Source organism: Gadus morhua, chromosome 2, assembly GCF_902167405.1.
Source record: "Gadus morhua chromosome 2, gadMor3.0, whole genome shotgun sequence".
Classification (NCBI taxonomy): domain Eukaryota; kingdom Metazoa; phylum Chordata; class Actinopteri; order Gadiformes; family Gadidae; genus Gadus; species Gadus morhua.
In genome coordinates, this window is record NC_044049.1 from 26,339,740 (window position 1) to 26,351,932 (window position 12,193).

Consider the following 12,193-nt stretch of genomic DNA (forward strand, 5'->3'; position numbering starts at 1 on the left):
TTGAAAGAATAAGCAGTGTCTTTGCAAACCTCACTCGGTATTGTTGCTGCTTGTTTGCGGGTAAAAATAAAGTCTCTGTCAATACTTGATCCGGACTCCCCGATTCCTCACGCTCTATTCGGTAGTTGAAGTGATAGTACTCAGTTATTTCCTACCACACTATCTATTCATGCCTGCGCTTACACAATGGGCCGTGACAGTGCTCGTGAGCTGTATTGTCCGTATTTCATTCAAGAGAATATCAAATAAAAATACTTTGCAAACTTTTCAGTTCGGGTCACTTTATTGTTTTCCATTATCCCAGCATGTCGTACCACCATGAGGAAGAAACTGGAAGGTTTCGACGTCCATTCTGCAATAATGACCAGTTCAGGCTTCCATGGACGCCCCTTCACACCTTAAGGCTATATCCTTTTATCAAACTTTGACTTTCTCCTCCTTTCCGTGAATGAGTCGTCTACTTCCAGCGACCGCCCACTTTCCCCTTGCCGTGAACCTTCTTACTGTGGGAGGGGGGTGGAAGGAGAGGGTACAAGTGAGGGAGGAAGGAAGGAACAGCATAGACCGTTGGTCCTCAAACTAGCGGTACCCGAGTCCAATTCAGTGGAACGCAGAGCTAGGCCTATCTCAAAAGAAAAATAATTTATTTAAAAACAATATCAAAATACTAGTACGAATGGAAACACATTAACCGTGAGATCATTAAAATTGGGTTTAAAAACAGTTGTGCCTTCTGCGTGAGCTGTGCGTAGCTGAACAGGGCCAGCCTACGCTACTGGATTTTAAAATATTTTATAACATCGGTCATGGTACTTATACTAGTACCATGACTAGTAATATTTTTCTGAGGTGGTACGCGTAAAAAGCTTGAGAACCACTGGCAGAGCCGTACTCAGAGGCAGATAGATATGCTAGTCATGATTATATTTCTAAAAATAAATAAAAAAAAGACTCACAATTTCTGAGCGTGGGAGATTCGGTTCAGCAACACAATGATCTGAACAGGATTAGAGGGCAACATGATTAAACAAGCTCTACCGGATCATTGTAATTATGGGATTACTATAATGTCTATAGTGATGATATGATATAATTACCCGGATCACTACCACTTTCTTCACGTTTCTAATTATTTCTTTTAAGAGACATACTCTTTCAAATAAAAAGAATACCGGTTTGAGGCCCTCACCTCAGCTCAAAAACTAATGACTTGATTTATTGCTTCAACTGTAGCCAACCTGTCTGCAGTAATTTGGTTTACACATAACTTATTATATCATAGCACGCACTAAGTAATTAAAATGTCTTGTAGACAGGCAGACAGATTCACCTTTAACCTTACTGTTGGTATTACTGAACGCCTATCATCAATTGACTATGAAATCAAACTGTTTTGTTCTTCGCTCCTTCATCGACTCAATGGACTTGGCAGACAGTACCTCGTATTTCTGGTGCTTCATGTGCTCTACGAAGTCGAACTTCTCAGACTCCAACTGGTGAATCGAGTTCCACATCTCCTGAGCCCGTTTCCTTGGAGACAGGGAAAAAAGGGGACTTTTGCTCAGACTTGTTGTGAGCCGTATAACTGGTTTTACTCTTGATTTAATCTTTCATCCGTCAATCATCAATGCCATTCCTCTTTGTCTCATTAGGTTGTGACGAATGTCAGTAAAAGAGGTCAAAAGTAAATGTTCCAAACCAAGCGGCACCAAGTTAAATCCATCAAAAACCTGCGATGCAATAAGCCTCCTTCCCCCTGTGACGACGTTATCAGCGGCCTCACGCCTGCACGGTGCCCCAGTCAGACTGCAGTCACCGCGGTCCTCACGAGCAGGACCAGTAGCCGCTCGCGTACGTTTGAATCCAAGCTAGTGTGCTAGTGTACCCCCCATTGTTACGCCGATGACACACAGCTTTACCAGCTTTACCTCCCCTAAAACCATCAGTCTTTCCACCCTCTCAACCCTCTCCAACTGTTTGACTGACATCAAGACCTGGATGCAAAACAGCTTTCTCAAACTCAACTCCAACAAATCCGAAATCCTCATCATTGGTCCTGACACCCTCCCTCACTCAGCTCTGAACTTCACCCTTAACATTGACGGCTCCACCAACAAAGTCCTCAAAAAACGTCTATATGTCCAGAACTCAGCTGCACGCCTCCTCACTGGTACCCGCTCCAGAGAACACATCACACCTGTCCTCCGTGAACTCCATTGGCTTCCAATTAAACACAGAATCAACTACAAAATCTTACTCATCACCTACAAGGCCCTCAGCAGCCTAGCCCCCCCCTACCTTGCCGACCTCCTCCATCACCACGCCCCCTCCCGATTCCTCAGGTCCAATTCTGCCAACCTGCTACAAGTTCCACGGACTGAGCGACGGACTTGGGGTGATCGGGCCTTCTCAGTTGCTGCCCCCACCCTTTGGAATTCACTCCCCTCCCACATCAAAGTCTCTCCAACCCTCTCTTCTTTCAAATCTGCCCTCAAAACACACCTTTTCACACTAGCCTTCCCCACCTAACTCCCACCTTATTCTTCATGTTTAACCTCTGTTTTTCTTTTATTCCTAGTCTGTCTTACATAGTTTTGATAGGCCAATATGTAAAGCGTCTTAGAGTACCATATTAAGCGCTATATACATTTTATTTATTATTATTATTACCTCCCCCCCCCCTCAGTGTTATCAGAGCTCACCCCCCCCCTCACCTCAGCCCCTCCTCCCTCAGGCTCTCGGTCCCCAGTGGCTCCTTCCTCTCAGCCAGGGTCTTCTTCTTGATCTCCTTGCCGGTCAGACGCTTGCCCCGCTTGTTCTCCGACTTCCATAACACACACACACACACACACACAAATACATTTGTAAGCACTCACACACACACACAAAAATACATTCATAAGCACTCACACAAACACACACACACAAAAATACATTTTATAAGCACTAACACACACACACACACACACACACACACACACACACACACACACACACACACACACACACACACACACACACACCCTCACCTTGGCTAGGAAGCCTCCAAAGTTGTTGGCCAGCACCTTCTTCTTCTTCGCGTCGTCGCCGGCCTTCCTCTTGGCCTCGTCCTCCTCCCTCCTCTGGCGTTCCTCCTGGGGGGGGGGGGAGAGGGGGGGGGGGGGGGGGGAGAGGGGGGAGAGTGAGGGCCGTCTGGATACTGAGACACGCGTGTGTGGGTGTTTGTACATGTAATGTCATTTATATTGTACTGCATTGTGTGAGTTAGTGTATGTGTATAAGTGTGTGTGTGTGTGTGTGTGTGTGTGTGTGTGTGTGTGTGTGTGTGTGTGTGTCATAGGTACCGCGATGCGCTGCTGGCGGCCCTTCTCCTTCTCGGTTCGGACCCTCTGGATCTCAGCTCTCTCTGATCGACGGTGCTCCTACCAAGGGAGGGGGGGAGGAGGAGAGGAAGGGAGGGGGGGAGGAGGAGAGGAAGGGAGGGAGGGAGGAGGAGAGGAAGGGAGGGGGGGAGGAGGGAGGGGGGGAGGGGGGGAGGAAGGAGATGAGCAGAGGGATAGGACATACAACAGGAAGGATCACGCGAGACCAGCACACTGATGGATCCAAACCCACGATTCGTTCCTTGAGTCCAATAAGCTCCTCCTCTTCCTGTTTGCGGTGCTCAAAGTGGACGTCGATCAGAGTCTGCAGCTCCAGCAGGTCCTTCTCCATGCGCTTCCTGTGGATGTCCTGGTGAGAGTACGGGAGAAATGTCCTCATACATTTAGTGATAACTAGAGTTTTCGCACGCGATGGTAAGTGTAGTATAGTATGCATGCAAATCAGTTATTAAATAGCTTTTACGGTTATTCAGGGCATTCAAGTGCATTGACATAAACGTCTTACCTGTGCGTGTGTGTGCGCGCGCGTGTGTACGCTTCCGCTTTTAGAAACATAACGTCTTACCTGAGTGAGTGTGTGTGTGTTTCTGCCTTTGTGTTGATGTGCGGTGTGTCCGCATGTGCTTGCGTTTCCTTGTATGTTCGTGCGCATGTGCTAGCTTGCGGTGTATACATGCTTTTGCGCTTGGCACATGCGCACTTGAGTAACTGGTGCAACAGGCCTGCTATTATAGTAGTATGATATGTATTATTATCTTGCCTATATGCTAAATGAATCTAACAAGTGTGGAGAAACGTTGAGTTAACACCACTCTCCCCCAGAACAGCTAATCATTGAATCAGCACAGTACCACTCCCCCAGAACAGCTACACATTGAGTTAACACATGACCACTCTCCCAGAACAGCTAAACATTGAGTCGACACATGACCACTCTCCCAGAACAGCTACACATTGAGTCAACACATGACCACTCTCCCAGAACAGCAAAATAATGAGTAAACATGGCACCCATCTCTCCTGTTCTCTCCATGTTCAGAAACACACACACACGTGTGTGTGTGTGTGTGTGTGTGTGTGTGTGTGTGTGTGTGTGTGTGTGTGTGTGTGTGGAAGCAGGTGCAAGTTGGGGGTCACAACTGGATGTCAGGAATCGCCGGAAATATGCCCGAGGGACACTTTTATTTTGAAATGTCGTTTTTTTTTGCTGCCCCACCAAAGGAAACGGTGAACGTCCTCTCTGAGCGGCCTTACGTCAAAGTCCACCCTGTCGCCCTCGGGGATCTTGGGGTTTCCCACCGGTGGGGCCATGGGTCTGAAGAGATGAGGGGGAGAGGGGGAGGATGCGACCGTTAAACCCACCATCAAACCCAATATCAAACCCCATTATCAAACCCCACCATCAAACCCAATGACAAACCCCACCATCAAACCCCACCATCAAACCCCATTATCAAACCCCACCATCAAACCCAATGACAAACCCCACCATCAAACCCAATGACAAACCCCACCATCAAACCCCACCATCAAACCCAATAACAAACCCCATTATCAAACCCAATGACAAACCCCATTATCAAACCCAATGACAAACCCCACCATCAAACCCAATGACAAACCCCACCATCAAACCCAATGACAAACCCCATTATCAAACCCCAACATCAAACCCAATGACAAACCCCACCATCAAACCCAATGACAAACCCCACCATCAAACCCAATGACAAACCCCACCATCAAACCCAATGACAAACCCCACCATCAAACCCAATGACAAACCCCACCATCAAACCCCACCATCAAACCCCACCATCAAACCCAATAACAAACCCCATTATCAAACCCCACCATCAAACCCAATGACAAACCCCACCATCAAACCCAATGACAAACCCCACCATCAAACCCAATGACAAACCCCACCATCAAACCCAATGACAAACCCCACCATCAAACCCCACCATCTTCGTAAATTCAATCCAATTAATTGACTGTGAGGCAACACAAAGAAAGGAAAGACAATGAGGGTACCTACTTGGGTTGAGGACGCTTTTCTTCAGAGAGAGAGAGAGAGAGAGAGAGAGAGAGAGAGAGAGAGAGAGAGAGAGAGAGAGAGAGAGAGAGAGACAGAGAGAGAGAGAGAGAGAGAGAGAGAGAGAGAGAGAGAGAGAGAGAGAGAGAGAGAGAGAGAGAGAGAGAGAGAGAGAATGATTTATATAATTATTGAATATTATTTTGAAGTTGGTTTGATGAACATTGATTAATATTCTGGATAAATAGAAGACGTTGATACTGATTTGCATGTCTAGGAATTTTGCATATCATATGTCCCGTCTTACCTTCCTCCTGAGTGTAGTGCTCTAACCAAACCAACGATGGGGGACGCATGACCGCCCAGGAGATGAAGAAAGAAATAAAGACAGAGGAAGGGGAAAAGAAAGGAAAACCGAAAGAAAGTAGTTATTTAAGATGAGTAGCAACATCTTCTGCAACCTTACAATAAGAGATAAGATCTCTGCAGTACTTGGTTCAACCTCCTTCAACCAGTACTTCCCCGACAGGAAATGCAGGGGAAGCCACTACAGGACTGAAAACAATACAACTACGCAAAATATACAGATAAAGTGTCAAAAGAGCAGTTTTTATGGTTAAATGATTGACGTATCAAAAATTGAGGTGAAATGGTTGGGTCAGGAGTACGGTCAAATGTCCAGAAGTGGGCCATAGATCGATAGTTCCTTATTGTAACTCTAGATTCTATGAGTAGAGGCGCAGCCTTTTAAGGCTATCGCTATTGGGTTATCCCTAGGCGTGAGCCGTAGCACTGGAAAATGTGTAATCCCCGCCCACCAGCAGCGCGGGCCTCAATTACGTCCACGGGCCTCAACGACGTCCGCAGATATAGGCGGGCACCGGCGGACGTTCTGCTCCCAGTAAACAGCTTTTCTTCAGCTATTTAAAGGACAATGAGGCCGACACTTAAAAGGCTGCGCCTATACTCATAGAATCTAGAGTTACAATACGTAACTATAGTTCTATGTCGTATAGGCTTCGCCTTTTAAGGCTATCGCTATTGGGTTAAAGGGCGAAGCACGATTTAGTCTATGCCTCATTGGTCCCGATCAGTACCAGAAACACAGCTACATACGTGCTAGTATCATGCGTCAGACGTAGCATAACATACGTCATACGTCTAACGGCACGTCATCAACGAGCACCTCCAATGTGTCTGATAAGACACAAGAATATTTGACTCCACCTCACATTGTGTTAATATGCGAGGGGAATAGTCACACAATCACACTCACTCTGACAAAGCACCTGGAACTGAGTGTGTCATAGAGAGGCGCGACATGTCTCTTGGGTAAAAACCTAATAAAAGAGCATGGGGAAGCCCAGGAGGCTGCTGTGCAGATATCCTCCATAGGCATCCCTCTTTGCAGAGCGACGGAGGACGATATTCCTCTGGTCGAGTGAGCTCTTATAGTCTCAGGCGGCTCTGCCCCCGCTGACACATAAGCCCGTGTGATAGCTTCACACAGCCAGTGCGACAGCTGTTGATTCGTCAGGGGGAGGCTCTGGGAATGTTCTCTGTAACGCACAAATAAACTGTTGAGATTTGCGCAGAGCCTCCGTGCGCTTCACATAACAGGCAAGCGCGCGTACGGGGCACAAGAGATGGGCTGTTGCCTCCTCCTCAGATTGATGAGGAGGGAGAGAGAAACCATTGAGTGTTATTACTCTCGATCTGAACGAGCTAGTAATACTCTTAGGTGTAAAACCAGGTTCGGGCGTAATATGGCCGAACTGCCGTCCCCTTGTATTCTGAGACAAGAAGGGGTTACAGAGAGTGCAGACAGGTCGCTCACTCTCTTAGCTGACGTCAGGGCCAGCAGCAAAGCTGTCTTGGCTGACACAAACTTGAGGGGCACCCGGTCAAGAGGCTCAAATGGGGCTTTAACCAGTGCGCGCAGCACCAGTGTTAAATCCCATTGTGGAGTGAGAGAGCGCGTCACGGGTCTCTCTCTCCTCACACCTTTTAGGAAGCGCTTCATTAAGGGGTGACTAAAAACAGTTTTATCCCCGAAGCCTTCGTGGCATGATGAAACAGCAGCTGCGTACGTCTTAACCGTGCTAAAGGCCAGCCCTCTTTCCATCAGTGTCTGGAGGAAAGAGAGCACACGCGGCAAAAGGAAGGAGATGGGATCACAACCCCTCTCCGTGCACCATTTCTGGAAAGCCGCCCATTTAGCCGAGCAACACGCTCTGGTGGAGTCAGCTCTGGCACCCTGGATGTTCCGTACGACCTCCTGGGAGAGGCCGAGACCCTCTAGGCGCTCGCGTTCAGCGGCCAGGCCCACAAGCGCTGGCCGATCTCTGGGTAATCTATGATTGCTCCCCCTGCCCGCCGCCAAGGGAGTTCCTTCGGCGGCCCCGAGAGCAGACGCTGGAGGCAGGGAAACCACAGTGCACCCCCGGCCTCCCCTCTCCGTTCGGAGTGGGGAGGCCCGGGGGAGACGTCGTCGGCCCGTTCAGCAATGGCGGCGGCACTGTCGGCTCTGCGCTGTCCGACGGCAGCGCCGCACAATGCCGACACGGACAGAGCGGCGAGAGCGCCCAGACGGCATGTTCATGCCCAAGGCAGCCCTCGCACACCTCATGGCCGCCGTACGGCAAGATGTAACCCGTGTTTCACGTCGTGGATCGTCTTCAGTATGCTACAGGATCGTCCTGAAGAAAATGGGAGCAGAACGTCCGCCGGCGCACGACTATATCTCCGAAATGCGGACGTTGTTGAGGCCCGCGGACGTAATTGAGGCCCACGCTGTTGGTGGGCGGGGATTACACATTTTTCAGTGCTACGGCTCACGCCTAGGGATAACCCAATAGCGATAGCCTTAAAAGGCGAAGCCTATACGACATAGAACTTGATCGCAATCTTACCTTCACCATAGAGATAACAGACAGTCTAACCCGGTAGGCATTAGTCATTCTAGTGTCTTATGTGAGTAGTTTGTTGGTGTGGGAAGATTTCAAAGCAAGAATGTGTTTGTTGAATCCGAGATTGTGGCATGCAGGCAGCACAGCAGATCAGAGAGAAGAGAAGAGCTGCCAGTAACTGATGAAATTACGGGTGAACGGGAAAAATCGTTCCACATAGGCGCACACACACACAAGCACACCCGCACGCACGCAAGAACGCACTCACGCACGGACACACTCACACACACACACACACACACACATACACATACACAAACTTTGCTTTACCTTCTTCATCTTCAGGCTCCTCCTCCTCTTCTTCCTCTGTGTATGTGTGAGGGGGGGGGGGGGGTTAAGTGCAGTAAAAATAAAGATGAAAGTAGCATAAATCCAAATGGTATGCACTGTTTAGCGTGCTTTCCATTTCTCCTAATGTTCGGGTCGCCAGGTAGAAAGTTGCGACTGCTAAGTATGTTTTTGTTTGCCATTTGCTTACAGACATGCAGGCTTATATGAGAAGTACTTACCCTCTCCTTGCTCCCTGTTGAACGGAGAAAAAGGGAATAAAGGAAATTACATCATTTCCCACATTTTCGATTGGAGTTCAACCAGCAAAGATATCTATATAAATGGCAACATGGTTTCGATAGATTAGTCAGAGTTCACCTAGACTCTGCATAGGCACCCATTCCCTCCCCTTCTACTTGTTGTATGTCCTGGCACTAAATGTTCACACTTAATCTATGTTGTATATAGTTATAGTACTTAGTTATGTACCATCTTATCCTAGCTTTGTTGTATGCATGGAATCGGTTAACCTAGTGATTGTTAATGCTTGGCACTTTGGTTCCAAAAGCGATATATTGTTTCACTTTCTTGTGACAAATTAACTTATTGTAAGTGTCTGCTAAACGGCATAAATGTAAATGTAAGTGTACTCACTCGTACTCCTCTTCTATGTCAGACATGTCTGCAACAGAGAGGAAGACTTAGATGTGAAACAGAACCTTCAACATAAATGTTTCATGGGGAACACAAGAGGGTTATATTTGTTCATTTTCCTTCCGTTTATGTGGACTGATGCGCAGAAGCCCTGGTTTATATTCTGCAAGACCTGACAACCCAAACGAGCCACGGAGGTCTCCGTGAAGTGAAACACAGATTCTTCCACTGGGATTGGTATGGTTGTAATTGTTTGTGGTTTATTTGTTGCTGGGTCTTGCCTCATCTAATATCTATAAAGAATAAATTGTTTATTCTTTATCCTCAGGTGAACTAGCCCTCTTGTCAGCTTTTTAAAACAAGTCCCGCTGACATGAGGACTGGCAATGAGTCAACGGAAATTTTTGGTAGAGATTGATTGTCTTTGGAGATAAGTAAAGCATTGAGGGTATCAACACACTGTGATAAAGGCACACAACTAGAGAGAGAGAGAGAGAGAGAGAGAGAGAGAGAGAGAGAGAGAGAGAGAGAGAGAATCACTTTTCTTGACGTGTAGTCCTACCAACTGTACCGTGGGATTTCGAGAAGGTAGATAATTATCCACAACCAAGATTGAAAGGAATACAAATCAAGATGGTTGATCAAAAGCAAAACAAACCCTTCATAAAGACTAGGGGAGGACGTGCGATCAGATCTACAGATTAACCCGGCGCTGAGTCCTTCTGATGTCCTCTTGACCCCCACAGGGTAGAACGATACCATGAGAGCCCTTGCTGGAATTTAGCGATCTCTCTCTCCCCATACCACCTCCATCAATCTCTCTCTCTGCACTGAGCCCTCTGTTGTTCTAACACACACACACGTCTCCATGAGTACTAGACAGCTGAGTCCAGCTGCATGCCTAGAGCCTCACATCTCCAGATCACACTCAGATTGGCGATCGCTGCTCATGAGCCGCGATTGTGAGGTCAGAAGGGATGATGAGTGGGGTGACAAAGGGAGGACCTGCCACCCCCCGCAAATAGAAAGGATACTGGCCGGTCCTGTCTTCTTCCATGAAGGGCTGCTGTCTCCCTCTGAAACGCTCGGTCACAGAAAGCATGGAGTGAAGCGGGAGTGGGTTCTAGTGCCTCATGTGGCACGTGTTGAACCAACTTGAAGGTTGAACCAACTTCCGGAGACAAATACGGTCAGGTTTGAAACTGAGACCTCCTCAACCGGTTGTTGGCCCTGTGAAAAGTTGATTTTTGTGACGTGTTCTTCTCTGTATAGATAGCAATAACGTTGTCCATGAGAAAATGCCAAAGGCTGTAAACCAAATCCCAGGAATCCCATGAGACGAGCCCCACCATTTTGTTCCGTCGGCTTGGAGTACCAGGTGCTTTCCCTATTTCCAGAATTTCCAGTTTGTTATTTTTATTATTGCTTGCAGTCATAGCCCTGCGTGTTGCATGACCAAATATAGAATGCCTACTCCTAAATACAAGATTCAGCTATCTTTAGATGGCTTTAAGATGGGGTAATTGGCAAAAGCAAAACAAACCCTTTATAAAGACTAGGGGAGGACGTGCGATCAGATCTACAGATTAACCCGGCGCTGAGTCCTTCTGATGTCCTCTTGACCCCCACAGTGTAGAACGATACCATGAGAGCCCTTGCTGGAATTTAGCGATCTCTCTCTCCCCATATCACCTCCATCAATCCCTCTCTCTGCACTGAGCCCTCTGTTGTTCTAACACACACACAAGTCTCCATGAGTACTAGAAAGCTGAGTCCAGCTGCATGCCTAGAGCATCTCATCTCCAGATCGCACTCAGATTGGCGAACGCTGATCATGAGCCAGGTATGCAGACGACAGCTTTCAGCCGACAGTTGTCAGCAGTCAGAGATGGAGCTTAGTGATACGCACTCACACGTACACACACTCTTACTCTCTCCCATGCACGTACAAACGCATGCGTGCATGCCGTATGCACGCACACGCACGCGCGCATGCCGTATGCACGCACACGCACGCGCGCATGCCTTATGCACGCACACGCACGCGCACGCACACACACACACACACTCACTCTCGAACACACACTTACTCTCATTCTCAGACTCGCGTACACACACACGCATGCACGCACACACACACAGAGACACACGATTATAATAAAGTCCATAAAACTGAGATTAACCACAGATACACTGTACTCTGAAGGCCAGATAATAATATGTGATCAGTTTTTAATAGAGCTCGTTTGATAGCACCGCTGAATAGCAGGACTTTCACCTGAATGCTTTGAATGGCACCTCGTGAGAGACTCGAATACAGAAGTTCGGACAAAACTTTCTGATCTAGATTAGAGAGGGTGTCTCAATGTGAATATTTTTCAGAAATTCTATAAGTCGTCCTTTCAGTTCCAAGTCCTCCTATAAAACAGGCCTACAGTAAGAATCAGCCCACTGGCTAAACCGCATTATCAATGTGGGAGCCTGCATGAGATCCCACAGTACGCTACAACCAACCCAACGGGCTCTGAGACAAGATCTAGACCACCGCAGGGGAAATACAGGTAAACACTGGCATGGATTGGTGTAGAAGCAGCGACAGAACCTACCTGTGTGATGTTTTCCTGTTAAGCCAAAGGGGACGGAGACGGAGACAGTCCCTGGGGCGACGGACACACGGAGAGGCAGGCAGAGTACGACACAGACACACACAATAGGATGGCTTTTGTTCAGGGAGACAATTCAGTTTTATATAGAGAGGTTGTGGGGCTCATGGTGTGTGTGTGCGTGTGTGTGTGTGTGTGTCTGTGTGTGTCATGTTCATACAATGAGGCCACATGCATTGCATGCAAGGAGAGATTAACAGGGTTTTTGGGGTGTGC

At 47.7% G+C, this 12,193-nt stretch overlaps 1 protein-coding gene across 1 annotated transcript; it reads right to left on the reverse strand.

The window, feature by feature from the left end:
* Nucleotides 1-261: 261 nt before the first annotated feature.
* Nucleotides 262-12,193, reverse strand: tnnt1 (troponin T type 1 (skeletal, slow)). Its single transcript, XM_030349993.1, has 14 exons — nt 11,921-12,193; nt 9,315-9,342; nt 8,900-8,913; nt 8,661-8,696; nt 5,729-5,749; nt 5,425-5,443; nt 4,638-4,698; nt 3,616-3,732; nt 3,345-3,422; nt 3,030-3,134; nt 2,715-2,824; nt 1,440-1,530; nt 957-997; nt 262-503 (listed from the first exon to the last, which is right to left on the reverse strand). The coding sequence occupies exons 2-14, from the start codon at nt 9,338-9,340 to the stop codon at nt 458-460; spliced, it is 765 nt and encodes a 254-aa protein (XP_030205853.1). The 5' UTR covers nt 9,341-9,342; nt 11,921-12,193; the 3' UTR covers nt 262-457.

What these genes read in the sequence shown, in the direction of transcription:
- tnnt1 (XM_030349993.1), bottom strand. Translation starts at nt 9,340, where the DNA reads ATGTCTGACATAGAAGAGGAGTACGA. An exon ending in GCCGCCAGCAGCGCATCGCG is followed by an intron (nt 3,135 to 3,344) that starts GTACCTATGACA and finishes CCCCCCCCCCAG; the next exon opens with GAGGAACGCCAGAGGAGGGA. An exon ending in ATCTCCCACGCTCAGAAATT is followed by an intron (nt 504 to 956) that starts GTGAGTCTTTTT and finishes CCCCTCCCACAG; the next exon opens with TAAGAAGGTTCACGGCAAGG.